Genomic DNA, 22,878 nt, shown 5'->3' with positions numbered 1-22,878 from the left:
TCGATTTTAATTTCACCGCCACCTGCGGTTGCATGAGGACGCCATCGCTTACAGGCGCCATCAAATATTAACACACACATACGCACACATACGGGTTGTAGTTCAGTGGGGCAAGCAAGGCTTGCGTCTTAACATCCTAATAACGTTGATGTGCTTAGCTTCCTTGCTATATCAGAGACGAAGAAACTAGGGGCTGTAAAGAAAAAACGTGACTTGATTTCCTATTTGATGTAACTTTAGTCAGCCCGAGAAATTCAACGAAAAGCTCTGATATCACCTTAGCCACAGAAAAGAACAATGAAGAAGAGTGCTCATTGTCGTCGATAATATGTGGTCTTTGTGCATTAACTTCAAATGTTTGTTTCCAAGAACAGAATCAAGAACGCAGCAGGATAAATTTAATCGGTATTATTCTTTCTCAGGTTGCATTTTTTTTTCTAATCCAGTTTCGATTATTTTGTTTTTTATTAAGCAGTCTTCTTTTTGTCGCGGCAGAGGTCTCTTTACCTTGCATGAGTATGGTTTGCTTATATATAAAAGGGAAACAGTACCCAGATGCATTGGCAACGCAAGTCAAGCGCCATGATACTCTGCACACTGCTCACGCTTTTTCTCTATGGCGTTTCCGCTGGGCAATCATTAGAAGCGATTGGTATGCATCAATCTTCTATTTTAACTTAAACTCCTAGTATTTCGTTAGTTATTTCTTATTTTTGTAGCTGAACTACCATTCGCGTTGGCAACTGCAGAATGTCCGCGTGAATCCGGGATGGGATTAGACTATTAGAAACTGAAGGCTGAAGCGGATGCAGTTGATGTTTTCGAAAGAAATGGTGGCAGGTGAAAGAGTTGCACAAAAGCGGTGCATCAATTTTCTCTCGGGAGCTCTTTAAACTTAATGAACCCTTTCTCCTCCTTTTACGTTTTGTTCTGCGATGTGAAGGATGCGGACGTGGTAATATCTTGATTCGAGGCTGATTCTAAATCGCAGTGAAAAAGAGCGCTTGCTATGCTAATCACTCTTTGTTGCCGCATAGCTCTGATTAAAGTAAAGCTTACTACAGGAAGGGGGAGGGTGAGTAAATTAATTGTAGGTAATTTCAGCGCTGCGTGATAATAGGATGAGGCCTTTATCTGCTTGTCCTCCAGGGAGATTGCTCCGTGATGTGTATCATCTGATAGAAAGTTGCAGGGGATTAGAGGAGCGACAATTGTTAATGTGAACTTTGCGGAGGAAAAGCGCTAATTGCTTCTTGGGGTGGAGATGCCGCTTGTGGAAGAATGTGACGTTTCTATGACATTCCTGAAGAGCTCGGTTGTTTGCACTACATATAGCACGGCGTTTTCCACTCACGTTTAATTTGGTCATTGGATCGAGATCTTGATGCTAATTTTGTAGGACCAGTTAACATAGCATCTCATTTGCCTAAATGCCCGCATGGTAACGTATCAGTGTAAGGTTATTTTAATGATGTAAATGATGTAGTTTTTGTTATGAGATTTCACTACACCATCATAGAAGTAGATTGCAACTGACTCCGCTGCATATTGCTAAATGTGTTAGTATAGGTATAGGTAATGATAAACGTGTTCTGTGTAATAATTTCTAGAGATTCTTGTTGTTTGGCATATATAATCGGTTTGATTTCCAGCTTGGTTATGTTCTGAAGGTAAGAAAAATGCGCAGCCGAGTGCGTGGTGGCGGATGCGTTTCTTGAGCATATATTGAGCACGCGCATATATTGAGCACACGCTTCTGCTTCACGTGGACCTTGAAGTAGACGTGGCGTGATATGTACACATTTGGAAATATGATATTTTACGGTAGCTGACGGTCCTGGCTATTCGATGTGAGCTGGTTAGGGAATAGTCAGTGTTACTTTGAGGATGTCGCTTCCTGTTCGGTACGAGGCAAGCCTGCAAAACCTCTCTGCCTATCTGCCTCGGTAGATCGGAGAATGTGTGAAGGAGCTTCGTCTGTTGCAGCCATCGGCATGAGGTCTGAATAGGTGGACCCAGTGCAGCTCTGTGAAAGGTATTAAGTGCAGAATTAATTATGTTTTCAAATATTTGCCTATGTTTTCCTTAAGTACAGGATTTGCCTATGTTGTCGTTAAGTACAGGCGTACGCGTGTCTGCTACAGACACGTGGGCTAAGCCGGAGTAGGGCGAGATGGGACGCAGATTTGCAAATTGCCGCCGTTATTTTCATTCCCAGATGTAAAAAAAATAAAACTGCTTTACGGCTCCCGGTCGTCCTAGTAAAGATTAATTAAATGAAATAAAAGAGTAAGCTGTAAATATATTTAAAAATTCAAACTATTGCGAAATGTGACAATGCTCGGGATAAAGTGAACCGCCCTTGAAGAATCACCATCCTTGCAATGGATGTCACACACACTTGGCTACACGCAGACCTGGACAATCATTTTGAGCCTTATTGAACGACTGCCATTGTACCAAGAACAAATTCAGGACTGTGTGCTCTTCCATGACCCACTACAGTCTATGCAGTTCTACCGCCATTTTCTCTGTGCAGCCTGGCTACGCAATGCTTCTGAATTTCCTGCCTTCTCCAAAAGTTTATTAGGTTGCAGTGCTTATTTATGTTTAGCTCAGCAAAGTTGAACGTACATGCACTTCCAACAGATTCGTAGCGCCTGAACGCGTGATTTTTAATGCGAATGTTGTCCTGTCCGAACAGAGCTCGCTCTGTTGTTAGAATGTGTTCTACGCATACCTGTCCGTGCCCGCCGGACTGAGTGCGATGCTGAGGTTCGCAAAACTTTTTACGTAATTTCTGTTGTACTTATTATCTGATTTGCATTACTGCTCTTTGGTGCACACCTTTGGGAGCACAAAAGCACTTTGTGGCAAAGGCGCTGCTTGCGTCTAGGCAGACATTTTAACGCAATAGCCTTAGGAGCCCCGTTACACACACAATCCGGCATCGGCGTTGTGAGAGAGAAATCATGAGCATCACTTTAGCAGCTTGTAGGCATGTGGCCCTCTAGGTAACGTAACCTACCGGCCACAACCTTTCCCACGGAGAATGAGCAAACTGACCCCCATGGAAGGTGGCAGTTATGGACCGATCAGTCGGGACGAGCAACCTGGGCCGCACAAGGCCCACCGCTGGGAGCACCTGCCAACGCAGATCATGACCGCTTCGCTTAACCGCTGCACCACTGCGCCAGGAGAAGTATGAGGACTCCCACGGATCTATGAATGCAAAGTAGAGAATGAACTTCTGCATATACGCGAACTGGCCCACTGCACTATCGCATCGTACCCTTACGGCCCAGCTTAAGTGTCCGTTCCGATTCTTTTTTCATGTTTTCATGTTTGACTTTTAGTCGTTGAAACAATTCTACTGAACCGGATATGACGTTCAGAGCTTTACAGGAAGAAATTAAACAACTACATCAAAAAGGGTACACACTTCGGCTTGTTGGTGCATTACATGAAGAAATAAGGAACCTGACGAAGACACGGACAGAGAAGACGCACACGCAGCGTTACGATGTGTGTGGCGCTGTGTGTGCGTGCCTTATTGTCCGCGTCACGATCGCGTTACTTATTTCGTCATGTACTCCCACCACAACATCACTTCCCAGAACATCAAGGACCTTAAGCCCCATCAGAACATCGCAGCCTCGTTTTTTCTCTCGCATCTTGCCTGCGACTAGAATACCTATTCTTTAATTAATTAAGGTGCTAGTTTAATCGAGCCACATAGCTTCGAAAATCTGGCGTGCGGAATTTTGCGCCTTTCGGCCGATATCTCGCTGACAGGAGATAATTTCGCAAATTTTTCTTCTAAAGCTTAGAAGGCGCTAATCCTGTAAATCTTGAGGTCAAATATAGCGGGCGTTGACGAGTTATACCACATAAGTATCAAGTTATCACGATACGGGCCTAAAAGTTAGTGGGCACTAAGTAACAAAAGGTCTCGTTTTGCCCCATTCTTTCGTACTCAAGTGCGGTGAGGAACGGCGTGTCGTGTTCTTGTCTACGCCCCTGTTTTTTTTCTTAGGATTCCCTAATTGTTTTCGGGGTGTCTCGCCACTGTTTGTGGCTGTGCGTAATGTCTGAGTTTTAGTTGTTCCTGTTGTTGTTTAATCTGAAAATAGTGCAGGATGTCATTTTTGGTACCTGCTTTTCTAAAAGTCGTTTACCAGGCTTTTGGTCTCTTTTTGGTATGTGTTTGAATGATCAGGAGAAGTTCAGACTTTCCTGCAAAAAAATTTGAGTTCGACTAAATAGTCCACTTGATGTCTATGTGCTTCTGGAAGTTTGTTTCGGCATCCTCTGGACTTTGCGTTTTGCGCCTTAGAATAATGGCATCGGCGTAAAAGTTGTGGTGAAGGTTAGGGATGGTAGGCAACTGCCTAGACAGTGCTGTCGTAAGTATGGTAAAGATAGCCACAGTTGTGACTGATCACTGAGATGCCTCTGGGGCAATGTGGGATGGCAAGGAGAGATTGTGTGCGGCCCTCAAGAGCACTGGCCTGCCTTTGAACAAAAGGCGTATGTAAGTTGAGATGTTGCCAACACTGCCGGCGTAATCAACGGATTTCAATATGGGATCGAGAGAGTGCTCAGAGTTAAGAAAGGGATTTGTTATGCTTGTACCCAGGAATGTTTTTTGTTATGTGTTATGTGCTCTGGCTGGCAGCAGAAGCGTCGGAACCCTCATTCTCAAATTTGTACTTGTCAACACCACCGAAAAATGCTAATAAAGTGGGCGCACATGTGCTTAAAGATATTAAGAGGCTTCACTGACGTTTAGAAAAACAGTAAGTCTTCATTACAGTGGTAGGAGATTGTTCCAGACCTCTATTTATAGAAGTTGAAAGAGGCTGATGAAATGCGCCTAGGGTGTGATGCCAAAAAAGCAGAAAAAAGGAAATAGCCGGTACAAAAGGGAACATACTGATGCGCATCGCGTGATGAGTCAATCTAGTAGCAAGTTAAATGGCCGCACTCCGGGCACTGCATGAATCCCCGGAACGCGCGTGCGCACGCACGCACGCACACGCAGGGACACACACACACACACACACACACACACACACACACACACACACACACACACACACACACACACACACACACACACACACACACTGGAGAATGCACACAAACGCTGCGAGTTTCCCATACAGTGCATTATCCATCGAACGCGGTTCCTTGGTTAAAAGATGTTGCCTTGATTTTAAAACTAATTTCTTGGAAAGAGGGAAAGCTGTCAAACACCTATCGTCAATGCCTTTTCGAGAGTGTGGGTGTGGGTGGTCAGTGTAGTCTTCCCGGAAGCAAATCTCACCGTTGTAACCAATTTCGAAATTCGGAAAAAGTGCATTACGAATACCAGTGAGCGAGCCTGGACTAAATTTTACTAGGAAATGATGTGTACCAAACTGGTTTGTTCACCGAAGGTTGTGGCCATGTAGTACACCTGGGTGGACAAATCCTGCTCCGAGGAGATAGAGTGTTTCAAGTTATAGGATACGGTGGCCGCAGCTGGCAAAGGACTGGGTTTATTGGACAGGCTTTTGCGCTGTAGTGGGTATAGTCAGGCTGATGATGATGGTGATGATCATGGTATGTGTGAGGTTCTGAACAGCGGGCAAGTGCATGTTTGGCAGATAGCCTGAGCAGGCGTGTATAGCGGACGCAGCTTTATGAGGAGAGAATTGGAGAGAAATGGAAGAGGTACTTTCCTTGCAGTAGGCGCAATCCGGCTGATGATGATGAGTGGGGATAGGGGAAAAAGAGTGCAAAGTTGCAATCTGCAGCCTGCGCTATTGTTCACTTGGCTCATGGTACATACAGTACACACGGGTTGGGCGCCACGCCTATCTCCACCCAGTTTCTCCCTCACGTGCGCCAAAACAGGCGGAAATAAAAAGCCAAATAAGGAAATTTCTGACACATCATCGAGTGAATGGGTGAGCATGGACGCCAACTGCCTCGTCGGTTCTAAAACCTGTGCGGCATCTAGGCTTCGTGCTGTTCGGACCGTTCGTGCGCACACACAAACGCACACGTAAGCATGCACGCGCACGCACACATACTCAGCGCTTTTGTCCCGCTCTCGAAGTTGACACTACATCGCGTACAAGAGGTTGGTTGTGCTGCGTATGACGCGAAAGAGTAACGAGCTAAGAAGAGCTCATGCTTTCGATAGGAGAACAATTTTTGATTTCCTTTTTCATTGAAAGTAGCGATGTGGATTAGCTTCGGCGATGTGCACGCAGTACACTACCATGACGCACGGCGCGTAGTTTGATTGCGAAAGCAGCCAGTTATAGTAGTACCTGCACTTCAATTTTTCAAGTATTCTAGTTCGTCAATTCTACTTTTTTGTACAGGTAGTGCCTCCATAACTAATCGTACCTTTTGGGCTGTTTCTTTCAGGTAACTATGCGACCTGAATGCGCTAAATCGGTGCCCAAAGAGTGCAGTTTATTCCTAAAGACTTTAAGGCCATATTACAACGAAATGATTTTTCGCCTAGACACGTACATTTCGCCCGATTTTTATTCCCAGGCCTCTTTAAGAGTTCTGCTTTAAAGATATGCCGTCTTTGTGAAAAACAACCGGCTTAGGCGTTCTCTAGTGACCTGTACTTTGCCATGAGGGCAAGTACGTTGTTCTCGCTTTATGTTTTGTGAGATCAATGTGAAAACGCCTCCTCTGCTGTCATAACTCCGGTATGCGTTAATAAGCCTATAAGCAAGTGGACAGCTCATAGTTGCTTATTCAGAACAAAAAATGGCTGAGGCTTAGCAAAGGTTAAGCCTAGTCAGATGCAAAGCATATTGATGGCTAGGCTTCGTAATGCATGCAAGCTCAGCTTTATACCGCTGCTGTAGCGTCACGTGGTCAGCTGCAGCGCCTCTGATGTGGAGCCTCCACCGCCGCGGCCCACCGCGCGAGCCGGCAGCCCATCTATCCTCTGCTGTGACGTCATGTTGTCACGTGGTCAGCCGCCGCGCCTCTGATGTGGAGCCTCCACCGCCGCGGCCGACCGCGCGAGCCGGCAGCCCATCTCTCCTCTGCTCTGACGTCATGTTGTCGCGTGGTGTCACGTGGTCACGCTAAAGGTCAATGGGAGCTCCACCGCCGCGCTCGACAGGCTGTAGTGTAGCTCTAGTAATATGCTTCGCATAAAAGAAGGACGAAACAACTGTGTATTCAATCATAATACAATGCTGCGAAGACACATGGATATAGCTTTTAAAAGCAAAGGAGCGTGACACTCCTGGGGAACACAGATAGAGGGTCACTTTCGCATATTTCCTTTGAAAATATTACTTGGATAAAGGGAAGTCGAGAAACCAGTCGGCTCTCATTGTTAGTTGTGTTTAAGTCAGTTTTCTTTTTTGCAGATCCCAAATGTGCTGTAAAGAGCTTCACCATAACGACACCTCGTTGCGCTACTCCTGGCTGGCAGTTTAAACAAAACACAAGAACATGCGTATCCACGTGCAATTCCGCAGCGCCGTTTAAAGACAAAACACTATGCGATGCAACTTGCCGAAGTAGTAAGTAAATACAGATTTGAACCGAATAGTTCATTCTTTTATGCGCATTTTATGAGGCTTGATATCATTAACATTCACTCTGATTAACACACTTCAGCATTAGTTTGATGGAGCTTCAAAACATCGCTAGTTGCTACCTTGGAGCTAAAAGCTCTCCTATATTCAGCTTTTAAGTTTTCCATGTGTTATTTATACCATATTTGCTACACAGTGTGAAGGTCAGCGGGGTAATGTTTTGAGCAACATTTCTCTAATACGTTAGCATGTAGGAAAGACACGAAGTATGAGAAAATCATGAGTCGTAAGCAAGAACACTGTTATAGGTTACTACTCTATTTCTGTATAGGGACGGGGTGTATAGGCCTCTTGCGCTGGAGTTTCGGGTAACGTGGCGGCGCCTGGTGGCGGCAAGGAGAAGTTGGCTGGGTAGTACCAGGTTGGGTCAGTAGTGAGCCCTGGCTGTGGCGGCGCACCTTTCTAGTCTGCGTTTTGCGTCGATTCGCACGTTTTTCTGCAGTGTTGTGAGTGCGATAAAAATCGTCACTTGTGACCAACCACCCCGCGGCCTGGCCGTGGCTTAGTATTTAGAAAACCGACGCTCCGTGTGCCTCAGCACGAAACGCAGGCAGCAGAAGGAATCGGCGACGTCGATCCGCCCGAGAGACCTCGTTTAGTCTCGAAAAAGCGTCACCGTTGTTACTGCTGCGTCGTGGGCTGCCACGAGCAAGGTCTGAATCCCAGTATCAAATTACACCGTTTTCCTTCAAGGTCTCACGAAGCGGAGCGCCGGACGCGCTGGATAGCTGCAGTTCGACGCACTGAGTAAGCGAACCTTCGCGTAACGTTGTGCTGGCTGCTTCGCCTGCCTTGATGTTTGTTTGGTTAACCGCGTTGCTGAAATTCGTTCTTTTTGCACATGCAGTCCGGACGGCAAACCGTGGGATGCAGTGCCGACCATCAGGATATGGAGTCGCCACTTTGTGGGTAACGAGAAAAACAATTCGGCCAGTCATCCCGCATATGTACCTACAATCTTCCCCGCAGTCTACAGCCGGCCTCATCCTCCTTGTGTTCGTGTTCTTTTGGCGCTTACCTCTCTCAAAAAATGTATATGTAGCGAGCAGCCGCATATGCAGGCGTAGAATGAGAATTTATGCATTCTACAACACAACTTGTCTAGTAGATCCCTACATAGGCAGTTGGACCAAGCAAGCAGCAAAGCAGCAAAAAGTGTACGATGACAATCACCAAACAGTAGGGAATGCACAACAGAGCAAGCAGCAAAAAGTGAGAAACGAACGGCATAATTCAGAGATCATATCAAGGGAATGCACAACACAGCAAAGAGCGCAAAAAATACATGGTATAATTCATATGTCATGTCAACATCTCACTTCAGATAATCACTATTAAGGCAAATCGACAAATCAGCAGGCATGGCTGGTGATTAACGACTAGAGACCCGGCCACTGCGACAATTGAGACAATTCTACTGGTGCAACGTGGTGAGGTGGCCAGGTGCGTGCAAATGACCACAAATGGGCGGGTTGATTAGGTCCGAATTCGCTACGCACTACGAGCAGCCCAGCGTCGAGAGTGAAATGTGCACATTGTCGACCTCAAACCAGCACGTATGTGGCAGCGCGGCATCACTGATAACAGCGAACGTGTTCGAGCGATGTCGTTTTAAGGATGAAAAGCTACATCAAGAAAACTACATCAAGCGCGCAGCGCACGAGCTGGCGCTGCAGCGTTATTCGGCTGCGAGCTCATATATGCATTGCATCATGTTAACATTTGCTGAGGGAACAGATGGCGGCTACTACAAGGCAGGCATGACTACTTGTTTAGCGAGATGCAGTCAAGAAAGACTGCAGGAGGCCCACCGTTTCGTGGCATGCTGAAAGACCGCTGCTGGCGCGGCGTGTACCGTCGTGCGCTCGGGCAGTCCCGTATACACGTCTGTTTAGAACTGCTGCGAATTCATATATTGCAAGTATTTCATCGCGTTGGTCCGCTTGAATCTCGAAGCGTGCAGACCTTATCTGAAGTTCAACTTCGTACGCGACTCTCTTCACTTGCGAATGACACCGCGTTGAAACTTCGCCGCTTATTTCTTGAACAGAGTGCACGTGCTTGGCGCTGCGTAATTTCTTCCCTTTACACAGCTAGCGTGCCAGCCCTGAAAAAATCTTCGGCGCCCGATATTTGCTGTAGGCCATGGCACAGCACAAGCGAAAGTCGCGGGTCCATACTGCCAACGTGCTTTCCGAAGCAGACGCCAGAGCCCGGTACTACCCAGCCGAGGGCAGAGGGCGCTCTTTAGCACCATTTTCGCAGCGCCCCCTGGGCAATGCAAGAGGTCTATATTAATGGCACGGCACGGGGTGTATATTAACGAACCTACTTTTTTTGCAAAAGCCCACAGGCTTTGCATGAGCCTGGTCGTGACGACCTGTGGGTCTTTAAAACATCATACGTGTTTTATCCAACCTATCTTCGGATTAATCCATCCAAAACTACCTGTTACAGTGGCTCATATCTAAAACATACCACACGTGACTTATGACTGCCTATCCGGTGATTGAAAATTAGACGCAAACTTTCAACTTACAGCTAATAACTACACCTTCTGGGAGCCATTTTGTCTCTCGGGGTGTAGACAGGCTGATATAAATTAAATATTTTTAGGTCAGTAATTAAACTGACATACGTGCAAAACAGAGAAAGTGTTTATGAGAAGCGGACTGCTCATATTCGAGGTTGCATATTCAAAAAGAAGTCCTTATAATTTTATCTGCCAAAACAACAAACCGGCACGCGAAAAAAATACCCACAAAATTTAATCAAATTTTATCACTTGATTTACGCTTCCTTGCGGCAACCAAGACCTAGCGGTAATGAGAATAGAAAAAATGCTCTTAAAAGGAGCAACTATAACTTCTACGGGGTCAAAAATTTAAGCAATCATTCTGACCAAAGTAATGACTGCCAACCAAAACGCCGAACTTTTATGAAGTAATCGAGCACCTGACGAAATGTCAGTGCAGTAGGCTCAACTATTGTCTTTGTCATTGTACATTGCTTTGCCTTAAGTTCCATTCTTTCCCGGCACGATCACTGACACCAGTGGAAGTAGTACAGCCAGCGCATTTTGTACTATTCGGGAGAAATCATCGGCAGTGTTTTATCTCTTCGCCAGACATGTTATCTCACGACACTGAAAGAGGCAATGGTTGTTGAAAACTGTGCCCTTTAAAGCTACCACTGGTTCTTCTCATATAATCTGGAGTTTTGTGAACAGGTTGGTTGTGTAATTTTTAAATGCCATAATCGTTTCATTATCATCATCAGCAGCAGCCTGATCACGCCCACTGCAGGGCCAAGGCCTCTCCCAAGTCTCTCCAATTAACCCTGTCCTTCGCCAGTTGCGACCACCGTATTCCCGCAAATTTTCTGATCTCATCCGCCCACCTAACTTTCTGCCACTCCCTGCTACGCTTGCCTTCTCTTGGATTTCACTCCGTTATCCTTAAGGACCAGTAGTTATCCTGCCTTTGCATTACATACCATGCCGAAGCCCACTTATTCCTCTTGATTTCGACTAGGATGTCATTAACCCGCGTTTGTTCCCTCACCCCCTCCGCCGTCTTCCGATCTCTTAACGTTACACCTATCATTTTTCTTACCACAGCTCGCTGCGTTGCCCTTAACTTAAGCTGAACCCTCTTTGTTAGCTTCCACGTTTCTGAGTTCTTTTCTCCTTTCACATTCGGTGCATACATGTGTCTTCATCGCGACGCAACTGCTGCGCCGCGTCGCATTCGCTGTTTTCTAGCAGCGGAAGCGACAATGGCGCTCCAAAACTGACGACGCGGACATAACACGAAGAGTGAGGCACAGGTTGAGCACTCTGACTCGGCACATCATTGAACGTGAGCGCCTTACAGGATGAGTCTGCACAAATCACCGCAAACCGAGCAATGAAGGTAACACAAAAACCGTTGTAAAAGCAGTCTGCACAGCAAAAAGGTAGACGGTTTGGCGTGGCTATGCGTGGAATGCCGGGCAGTAGACTTAGTTACAGAGGCCATCTAAAGAACATACGTGCTGTGAAAGCGAAAGCACTCTTTGGCTCAAAGGGCTTTACACTAAAGTCCTTAGCCATAAAAGCTTTGACCTCAAGCCCTTTAACAAAGACCTTTACCCAGAAAGCATTTACAATGAAGACCTTTAAACTAAAGGCCTTTCTCATAAGGCCTTTGCACTGACTATATTTACCTTGAAGGACTGTCAGTGCTAGGTGTACTCACCTGGCAGCTTGTACAGGTGGGAGCTTTGCAGGTGAGAGAGATAAAGAATAAAAGTTTATTTATAAAAAGGAGACGAGCGTATTCTGGGTGGAGTCCTCAGTCCAAGACTCCAGTGGCTTCCACCGAAGGAGTCACCTTCCACAAAGCTGGTTTAAAGGACGTACGTATGCCCGAATTCGGTAAATGTACCTAAAGTGCTACTGCAATAGAGCAACTGCTTTTATTTGTTCCGAACTGCCCGACAATCCTCCGTATGCTCTTTGCAATCAAAGCACGACAATGTTGGCACAAACAACCACGCTGAAGGCTAATAAAGGCACACAATTAACTCATAGCATAAAAGTTGGTTTTGAATTTTGCCAATAAGCAACTCTTATTTTAAGCAATCTTTCTTGGGGGTCTATGTCGAATAATAAAAAAACATGCCTAAAATCGGTGCTTTCTCATACCGTTAAATATACAGCGCACTGCGTAAAGATTTCCTGCAAGGAATAAATTCTCTCTATAAGTGGATGACACTGGAAACACATCGTTTTATTTTTCATTTCAGGAGACGTTTGCACAGCGCCCCGAGCTGTAACTGGATGTGTGGCTGGTTCTCAAGTGGAAGTCTTCTACTTTGATCCTAAATCAAAAACTTGCCTTTTTGATTTAGCCTGCGGCTACACCGGCAATAACTTTCCAACCGCTGCGGAATGCGTCAGGACTTGCGGCGGCCGTAAGATAATTCTCTTTATTATGCTGCCTTACAAAAAATACCTAACGCATCCTTTACTCATAAACAATCATATGCGTCTTCTTGAACGCTATTTCCAGCTGAACACATGCAGGAGAGTAGAGACTATGTTGAATACAGTCTGTGATATTTAATGCGGATGGCTACTTAGAGGGCTCGTCTTGATACACAGGTAGCGAAATCTTAAGTGCGTGGCTGCACAGTGTTTACTCTATCACTTTGACTCGCAGGTGGTGCTCAAAGATGGTGCCTAAAAGAGAAAGGTGAATTGGAAATTACGCGGTGCCTGTCAAGTTTGCATATACAATGTCCGATGTTTAGGCGGATCCGCCGAGTGGAGTATATTTCAGAATAGGAGAGTATTATCATCATGAGCCATCCAAGCACAGCCGCACGGCCCCAAAGGAAAGCTATAAGGCTGTTATGAACACCAGAGTAGTTGCCGTGACGCATTAGGGGCTAATGTATATACATTAAACCACCTTACTAAAAGGACCGCCGTTCTGCGCAGTTGCGGTCCTTCTTTTCGAGCGGTTCGCAGATGTGTGACGTTTGAAGCATAGTAAGGGTAAGCTTTTTAATAATATCAGGCGCGAGCTCTTTGAACATGTTGAAGTGTTCAGGACCCAAGATATGCACTCTCCGCTAAGCGAACTTCGATAAAAAGTTATATTGCTGTCTGTGCGTTCCTGGGCCACTCTGAGTGCCCTCTCCTCCCCTGATGTAATCCTGTTCTATGGCCTAAAACATTACAGTGAGTGCTTTATCGCGCTCTAGTTGATTTCTTGCGCATATAGGACCGCAATGCGAAACTATGGCGCTCCATTTGCTTGCTACGCAAAAGTTGCCCCGATTCCTTATTCATCATGCTGAAAGCCATGCAGTGCTTTCTAGAATAAAACTGATAGGCAGCAGAGTTTTTGCCGTGACGCCTTAGAGGCTATAGAGTTTTAAAGAATGAAATCATGAAGTCAGCTTCAAGCCTCGCTGGCCGGACATCCAAAAGAGTGCTATCTGTAATGTCAATGAATTTTAAGAATGCTGACCTAAATGAGTTCGCAGACTTTCAGTGCGGCAAATTGTTTAGTAAAATATTTTCACCTTTGACCTTAATCCCTTCAAATCTAGTGAGGTTCAAGTGTCCATCGTTGCTGAGAATACTATCCCGCAGTTATTTGCAACATGAAGCGTGTGCATTTCTACCAGCTCTTACTGTTGTCTTTTGCGTAGCGGTTATTGTATCAGGCACTTTATCATGAGACGTCAAGGCACTGACTTCCGATCATTGTGTAAACTAGGAATGCAACTTAACGAATTATGCAGCATTTATCGTTTACGAATATAGCACTAGGGTTGAGCACGCGGCTACCCGGGAATTTCGCGCCACTAATGTGGTGACGGTCGCCGCTATGTACGCTAAAAGTCAGTTTGTCTGGTGCTAACTTTTTCCGGTGAGCAGGAACAGGTGGCCCTCAGCTAAGTGCGGCGACAAATATGCTTGATGTTCGCAGGATAATGTTCCGGCTTTCAGGGCGCGAATTTTGCTATATGGTATTAGCGTTCGTGCTCAATTCCAATACCCCTTACAGCTTTTTCGTCACACCAATTCAGAAAACTTATAGTAAAGGAAGTCCTGCAAAGCGCTGCGTTGCGAACAATTAGCACAACGTCCTGCGATCAGTTGGAATTAGCCAGAGCCCGCACGAGTGTAGCAGCGTTCAGCGGTTATCGTCTTCTTCACTGAACGCCGGCCATTGGAGTTTCCGGTCTCTCTTACAACTCCACTCGGGCGAAAATTCGCAAGCATGATGTCGGTATCACACGATTGCGTTTATTTTGTGCAAGAAGGCTCACGGCTGTAGAAATGAAGGTGTGGAGAGGAAGCGGTGGTGGCTTCAGTAAAAGAGTTGTAAGCATAGGTGACAAAAGCTACAACGCCGCGTCTGTTGCAGGGATTCTATGTGTCTAATCTATGGGACTGCGGATGGTACGCGAAGGTGATGCTGTGGACAATCTTGCATTCCACAACGACAGCTTCTACAACTTTAGAAAGGAAGGTGGGACCTCTTTCACTCAGCAAATCTTTGGGAGCACCATGAAGAGGAGTGTTGAGGAATGTTATAATGGAGGATGAAGTAGGAATGCCGTCGCCTCTGTAACATGTTAAAGGCAACGTTTCGGCGTAGCGCGTTAGATGATTGATAGCAACGACGGTCCAGCTATCCAGAGGATCCAGAGGGCCGTACAGGTCAACGCCAACACACTCGAAGGGCTGGGCTGGGCAGGGCAGCAGCGGGCTGACGAGGTGGGTTTCCGGAGCCGAATGTGGGTTTTACAAGAATGTCTATTTTTGAGGATCTGTATTCTCTTACTTTTATAGCTGGCATTTTTATAATACCGACTTATCGCTGATTTAGAAACCAGTGCCCAAAATTTATTACCATGATTACCAACATGTTTTTTTTAGGCATTGGGCAACCTGCATACTGTAGAGAGCCTGCAAATCAAGGATACACCTGCCATAGAGCAACTGGATCGTATCGTTACTACTACAACAATCGTGCAAGACAATGCCAATGGTTTCCTTACTATGGGTGCGGGGGTGGACAGAACAATTTCTTGACCTACGACCAGTGCCATAAGCACTGTATGCAAGGTGAGTCAACGCATCCAGAGTACGGCTACATAGTAGATAATATTTTGTTTGCAGCCTGAGATTCCAAAGAGATTTCCTGATGATGTAGAGGAGTTTTCGGGGAACATCCGCCTACTCGTGAGCGAGGAAGGTATTCGAGAATGAAAGAGGAAATTGTGTCAGAATTATTTTTTAAGGTTCAGGATGTGAAAATCTAGGTGCTGAAACACGACTAGCGAATTTTTGCGACTTTCGGTTCTCTTCTGGGGAATTTTGAACACAAAAAAAGATACAAAGTTTCCGAAGGAGAGAAAAAAACTGAACCTTTCATCGCTCTCATGTGTGCTGAAGTGTTGTCCTTACATTGCTACAAGAGCTAATAGGTGCGTAAACGTAATTTGAAACCTACGTAAAATCCCATCTCTCTGCTTGCTTTTTTTTTGCTTGATAATGTGCTAACATTGAGTCCTACATTTCGGAGAGCTCTGGAAGAGGAGGACAATGATGGGACTTGGGTTATATTCCCTACATCACAATACAGTTTTATAATCATTCGAGAAAAAGCTTAATACGCAGATAGCTTTCTTCCATGACAACCTCAACTGCGTTCTGCATTCTCAGTTATCGATTTATACATTACCAAACGTCATGAAAGCGACTTGAGATACACATGTCCGACAATCAGTCCGTATGGAGAAGCCCCCTCGGTGAATTATTTGGATATTCGCTAAAAAATGACTAAGCAAGCGTGTTACTGCTACGCCTCCTTATTGTGCTCGAACTCACCCCTCCTAAATGGGTTATCGTACAGTAGCCATACCGGCCGCAGACATTGTTAGCAAAGCAAAAGTGGTGAATTCCACATGAGATTCGGCGACGCCACCTTTCGTTAACGCCTGGCGCACAGACGGGCGAGAAGGTCACTGCTTTATCTAGAGGCTTGTCACCTGACCCGTTTGCATCCGTGGGGCACGTGCCCAAGAAACAAAATAAAACACTGAATGGTGTCGCTGGAACAGCGAGCCACGCGACTAGAGGAAGTACGCTACTCTTTTATTCCGACATCACTGAATCTGTCCAAAACGAATTGGAACACAGTTGCTCGCTAAGCGTAACTAGGAATAGCGCTTTAGGCAGAGTGCGTGAATAAAAATATCTCTGGTTATGCGAGAGAGACAGAGAGAAAAATTTAATGAAAGGAAAGGTGCAGAGGTCGACAGGCGGTAAGGTGTCCCTCGCCTGCTACTGGACACTGAGAAAGCAGGAATGTGGAAGCAAAATGAAAGTGATGGTGCGAATCTAGGATGATGATGTCGTAATACAATTAAATGCTTAGAGTGCTCAGGGTTAGAGGAGACTGGGTGGCGCTCATCTCGCAAAACATGTAGCACGTGGCGCGCATGTCTTCCTCATGCAGCATGTGTATTGCACACACCCGCACACACACATAGCGCACGGTTGCAGAGAAGGGTTCTGTACAATTTCACATCTCGGCCAAAAAGGATGTGCACTTACATCGCCCACTGCTTTTGAACAAGCGGAAAGTGTCCAGGAGTAGGAGCAGTCTGTTAGGCCAGAATGGCTAAGAGATGCCGGGATACTGAAACATAGGGCATTATGGGGTACAAAAAATATGAAGCACTGAGAGGTATTTGGAATAGAATAATGGTACTGGGTCTTCGTGTCGGGGATGCTGTTTTGTGCCTAAGGACAGAAGCTCAGTCGGGATTAGAAAAAAATTAGAGAGCTGTTGGAAGGTTAGAACTAGGTGTCCACAGCAAAACCACTAAACCGGAAGTGCAGGCGGATATCGGCAGCGGATCGTTCGAAGCACGAAACGCTCGGAGTAAAATACTATATGAAGAATGCCTTCGGAAATAGAACGATAACAGACAGGAAGTAAAGATGTTTAAATACTTGTAGGGAAAGAGCGTTGACGCACAATGGCAAGAAAGCCCAATGCAGGTCTGATTTATGCAACAGTTTCTCGCATCGGGAACAATACGCGTTACTTTGCTTATTATTTGTTGTCACGTGATAAATTCATTTAAAAGCGCGAGAAAATTGTCCTGCACATGGGCTTAACCAGCACAATCAAAACAACCTGTGTAAAATAGATGACCGACAAGAAGAGTTAAATTTAACCAGCCAGCCTAAGCCCTTACGCGGCATTTGTGGCAGGCAGTTTCGATTATGCTGTGCTGCAAATCTTTTCGTTATCTCTATAAAGCACCTTATATGAAGAATTCAGAAGAAACCTTTCTCAAAATCATTGTTTTTGTCAGCGCTTCCTTTACCTAACTCGAAGTAGGTAATTGTCAAAGAATACCCGCTGCAGAATTTATTCACCGATCATACGACCTTTGATGCTGCAAAGAACAGCGGTCAGCATATTTTAATTCCTAGTCTTTCATTAACTCTTTGGCAGAAGTATAAACGCTGATCTCTCTTCCAGGGTCAATGTAGTAAGCTGGGTCAATGGATAACTGCGATAGGAGAATGCTGCAAGGATGCTGCTGCTCTGTGCTGGTTGCTGCTAAAAATAAAAACTTCTTGAAAAAATTTTCATGACCTCAATATATTTTTGTTCATTTAAAAACATGAAACCCTATGTACTTTAGAACATTGTAGGAACTTATAACCAAGACTAATAAGACTGCACAAAGGCATGTACGTAAGTGCGTTCAACTACTGACCACTCCTTCCACCGCTCCTGATCCCAATGACGTTTTCTTAATCCAGGTTGCCGTGGCCGCGCTTCGACGAGGTTAAAGGCAAGGCGCACGAGTGTTCGAAATGCAATTGCATATTATATAACGGCATGTGGTTGAAATTAATACAGTGGGCTCCATTGTGGTGTACCTTAGAGCCAATATCCCGTTTTCTGCTTTTGAACATCAAATAAGGATACCAATCTCAATTCCTTCCTTCAACGGCCTCAAATTCAGGTGCAAGGTCTGACGGCACAACATATCAACCAAAGATCCACGCTGGCGGCTGTTGTTATACCTGCGGCGTAAACAAATGTTAAGTAAAAGTAAAATATCTATCCTTGTACCCACAAAAGATCTCTTTCTCCCGATAGTAGCTACGCTTCACACGCGTCAGTTAAAGTAATCGCTGCGAGAAATTTAGCATACCTGTCGGTGTTGAACGCCCGACGATTGAATAACAATGTCGGGCTGGATATGGTAGGACCTGAAGTTAGGACCTGAAATTCTTGCTTTTGTATGGAGGTGTGAGGCCGATGCAAGCCGCTTCCCGCCATATTCCCAGAAATTCTGTCGAAGTGCATTGTTTCGACAGGACGTTGTTATGAACACAATGTTTTCGCATGTCGTAAGATAGCGCCATAAAGATCAATATACAAATGTCTGTCAAGACGTAACGCACAATCTACTGTAGCTCGCCATCCGAAAGACTGCGAAAGCGAAATTACGCAAGTGAACCACTGAAGCTTTTGTTCTTTAACAATTACACTAAATATTTATCTACGTGTTTTACTTCCTACATTTACGGTCACTATCTCCTTTGTTAAACACAATTTGGTAGAATGTTGCGTTATGAATAGCGCCGTTACCACGACTTGTGATTAGGCAGCGTTTCAAATTTCCTGAACTGAGCTGTACTTTGTTTTTCTCCCCTGTTTTGCCCCGATTATGCTTATCCCGTGAGCATGGTAAACCCGCCATGGTGGCTCAGTGGTTAGGGCGCTCGGCATCTTAGCCGGAGTACCTGACTTCAATCACGGCGGTGGCGGTCGTGCATCGATAGAGGCGAAACGCAAAAGGCGCCCGTGTGCTGTGCGATGACAGTGCACGTTTAAGATACCCAGGTGGTCGAAAATATTCCGGAGACCTTCGCTACGGCACCTCTTTCTCTCTTCTTTCATTCCCGCCTTCCTTCCTTCCCTCCCGGCGCGGATGAGATGCCCGTGAGGAAGTGAGAGAATTACTGCTCCATTTCCTTTGCTCAAAAATCACTAATAGTCAACACAGTATCGCCTCGTTAATCTTCCCTCCTGTCGTCTTTGATATTTCTCCTCTATCAGGGCTTCAAAATTTGCTGAATGGTGTTGTAGATGGTCACTCAGCCAAAGACATTAGCATTGAAAAATATATTTTCAAGTGTCTGTTTTCTGCCGCCTTGACCACAAATAACTTTCATGCCCCACTTACACCGATTTTGCGTAATATGTCAAATTTTTTTTAAAATCCCGATATTGATTTTAAGGAGTTTATCTTTGTGTCCTTTCTCACTCACTTCATCCCAGAAGCTACTAAAACCTCATGCCTATTTGATCCTCATGATCCCACCGGAGGTAGAACACAAGATAAATTACTTATAAAACGCGTGCCCTATCTTTATACGCCGTTTTTGCTCAGTTTTTCGCCCGTTTTTGCGATGAATCCGAGGAGAAATCTCGGCCACTTGACCGCAGTTCAGTGGGGACGAAACGCAAACGGCGCCAGGGTGCAGTAGGATGTCCGTACATGAAAGGAGTCCCTTTGTAGTTGAAATTATTCCCGAGGTCTCCAATGCGGAGCCTCTTTCCCTTTACCTTCAATCGTTTCTTTCACACGGTGCCCTGAAAGCGCTTCCGCGCTGCTCCACCACCATGCGCAGCTCTCTCGACCATTGTGCAGGCGCCGCCAAATCGCGAGCGCAGTCACCACGCTGCCCGCGAAGCACTTGCCGGACATGAGTGCAGTTGCACTAGGATCTACCCGCGCTCACGTCCTAATAGCGCAGGATGACCTGTAATATCATCATCATCCTCTTGGCTAGGCCCATTGCAGGGTAAATGCCCCTCCCATATCTCTCCAATCCACCCTGTCATGTGCCAGCTGCGGCCATCCTATCCCCGCAATGCCGCCGCGGTGGCTCAGTGGCTATGGTGCTCGGCTGCTGTCCCGAAAGACGCGGGTTCGATCCCGGCCGCGGCGGTTGAATTTCTTTGGAGGAGAAATTCGAGGCCCGTGTACTGTGCGATGTCAGTGCACGTTAAAGAACCCCAGGTGGTCGAAATTTCCGGAGCCCTCCACTACGGCGTCTCTCATAGCCTTAGTCGCTTTGGGACGTTAAACCCCATAAACCAACCAAACCAAACTTCTAAATCTCATCCGCCTACCTAGTTTTCTCGTGGCCACTGCTACGTTAGCCCTCTCTTGGAATCCATTATGTTACTCTTAAGGACCATCGGTTATTTTGCCTTCGCATTACATGCTCTACCAACGCCCGTTTCTTTCTCTTGATTTCGACTAGGGTGTCATTAAACAGCGTGTGTTCTGTGACGAACTCTACCCTCTTCCTGTCGTTGCCCTCCTGTCGCTACCCTCTACCGGACCTGCTAAGGCAGGGCTTTAAGTAGACGTATTCCCTGACAACTTCGATTACCTCGCAGCCAACTGTACACTGCGGTTTTTTGGCGGGACAGTTGAATATTACTGTTATTTTCTGCATATTTATTTTTACAACCACCGTTCTGCTCTGCCTAACTCACAGGCCATGTTTCGCAGTTCATCGCCAGAGTGACTTAGCAAGGCAGTGTCTTGAGCGAATCCCAGATTAGTAAGGTACTCTTCATTAACTCTTACCCCCAAATGTTGCGAATCCAGGCTTCTGACTACCTCTTGTAAACTCGCGTGGCGGTGAATAGCATTTGCGAGATGGTGTTTCCCTGTCTTATCCCCTTCGTAATTGGAACTGTATTGCTCCATTTATGGAAGACTATGGTAGCTGCGCAGTCGTTATAGATATCTTTCAGTGTTTTTACATCAGGTTCTTATACACCGTAATTTCCCAATGCTTGCATGACTGATGAGGTTCTTACTGATCAAAATACTTTCTCGTAAACTATGAAGGCTATGTTTATGGTTCCTTATATTCTGCACAACTCTCTATCAACTGACTGATACTGTGAACATGATCTATTATTGATTTATTGATAAGTATTCTTCATGAATGCCTGTCTGATCATTTGGTTGAGTGAAGTCTAAGGTTGTCCTGACTCTATTCGCGATTACCTCAGCAAATACCATATAGGCAACGACAGTAAACAGATCGTCCTGTAAATTTTCATCCTTATGCGCGTTGAGCCTCGTGCACCGCGCCAAAGTTGGGCCGTCAGCCCCACAAATGCTATCGCTATTGTAATGACATCATGCAGGGTGTTAGAGCAAGAAACTGACTAGATCTGGATTTTGATATGCGGAAAAATCGTCGCGCATGTTTGTAGCGGTGCGGTGCTTTGAAGGAAAGATGTCCTGCTTGAGAGGTTGATATAACTGGCTGGTGGAATGAAGATGATGATTCAGCACCGCCACCAACGACGACGAAGCGCTAGCGCCGCCCGTGAAAGGCACGTGCTGGAGAACTGCCGCTTGTGTGCCGGGCTCTCGCCTCGCTGGTTCCTAGACGACTTGCGCCCGGGTCTTCGTTGCCGGCGCTTCAACGTGCCAATAAACCACTCTTCATTTGGTGGAGGTTGCTGCGTTCACCGTTCCCCATCACCGTGGACCTTCGCAGTCGCGCCATCCCGATGTCCAAGACCAGTCAACAGCCCGCCCCCCCGCCGCAGCCCGTCATCTGCCCGGTGCCGTACGGCAGCGCGACCCCGCTGTTTTCAGCGGCCACAGCGACCAGGATGTAGAAGATTGGCTGGAATCATACGAACGGGTGAGCCGCCATAACAATTGGGATGACAGCGTCAAACTGACCAACGTTATATTCTACCTGAGCGAAGTAGCGAACCTGTGGTTCCGAAACCACGAGGCCGACATCCCCACCTGGACCGTTTTCAAGAGCACACTTGCGGAGGTTTTCGGCCGTCCCGCCGTCCGGAAACTGCGCGCTGAGCAAAGCCTGCGTGTCCGAGCTCAGCACAAGGACGAGACTTTCACCAGCTACATTGAAGATGTAGTTGACCTATGCAAGCGTGTTGATCCAGCTATGTCCGAAGCTGACAAGATTAAGCACGTCCTGAAAGGCATCGACGACGACGCTTTTCAGGTGTTGCTGGCGAAGAGCCCCACCACCGTCGCCTCGGTTTATACACTGTGCCAAAGTTTTGACGAGTTGCGCAAGCAACGTCTTTGCGCTCGTCGCCCTTCCCCGCCTGCCGACTCCATCTCCGTCCTGGGCATCAACCACGACTTGCTAGCCACAATCAAAGACTTCGTGCGGGAAGAGGTCGCCCGGCAGCTATCGCTCATATCTAACCCACACCCGTCACCGCCCGTCCTCAGTGCTGAGATCCGGAGTGCCATCACGCAGGAGGTCGCCGATGCACTTCCTAGTCTTCGGCAACCGGCACCTTTGGCTCCCCAGGCCGGTCTACTCCCGATCCAGCCCACCTCAGTTGCCGCCCCGTTAAGCTGCGACCCTCCAGTAAGCGTGCCGCCTGCGCCCGCACCCGTGCCTCTCACGTATGCCGAGGCTGTCAGAAGACCACCGCGGCCGCAGGCCTATGCCTATGCTCCTCCTGCGGTGCCTGCGCCTGTTGTTTCCCGACAGCGTTTCGCGCCCGCTGCCTACAATCCTTGGCGCACGGCTGACAACCGACCGATCTGCTACGCCTGCGGTTTTCCAGGCCACGTCGCTCGCCTATATCGACGTACTCTGCCTGCGCCTCTCCACCCC

At 46.5% G+C, this 22,878-nt stretch overlaps 1 protein-coding gene across 1 annotated transcript; it reads left to right on the top strand.

Moving 5' to 3' along the window:
• Positions 1-582: 582 nt before the first annotated feature.
• Positions 583-20,863, top strand: LOC149327407 (tissue factor pathway inhibitor 2-like). The gene is made up of 5 exons (XM_089564861.1): positions 583-652; positions 7,398-7,553; positions 12,417-12,584; positions 15,070-15,258; positions 20,856-20,863. The coding sequence occupies exons 1-5, from the start codon at positions 583-585 to the stop codon at positions 20,861-20,863; spliced, it is 591 nt and encodes a 196-aa protein (XP_089420987.1).
• Positions 20,864-22,878: the final 2,015 nt, after the last annotated feature.

The sequence above is a fragment of the Amblyomma mixtum genome, chromosome 10 (genome assembly GCF_055824585.1).
Source record: "Amblyomma mixtum isolate Tamu chromosome 10, ASM5582458v1, whole genome shotgun sequence".
Classification (NCBI taxonomy): Eukaryota; Metazoa; Arthropoda; class Arachnida; order Ixodida; family Ixodidae; genus Amblyomma; species Amblyomma mixtum.
The sequence above is the reverse complement of the archived record's forward strand: the minus strand, read 5'-3'. Positions and strand labels throughout refer to the sequence as shown.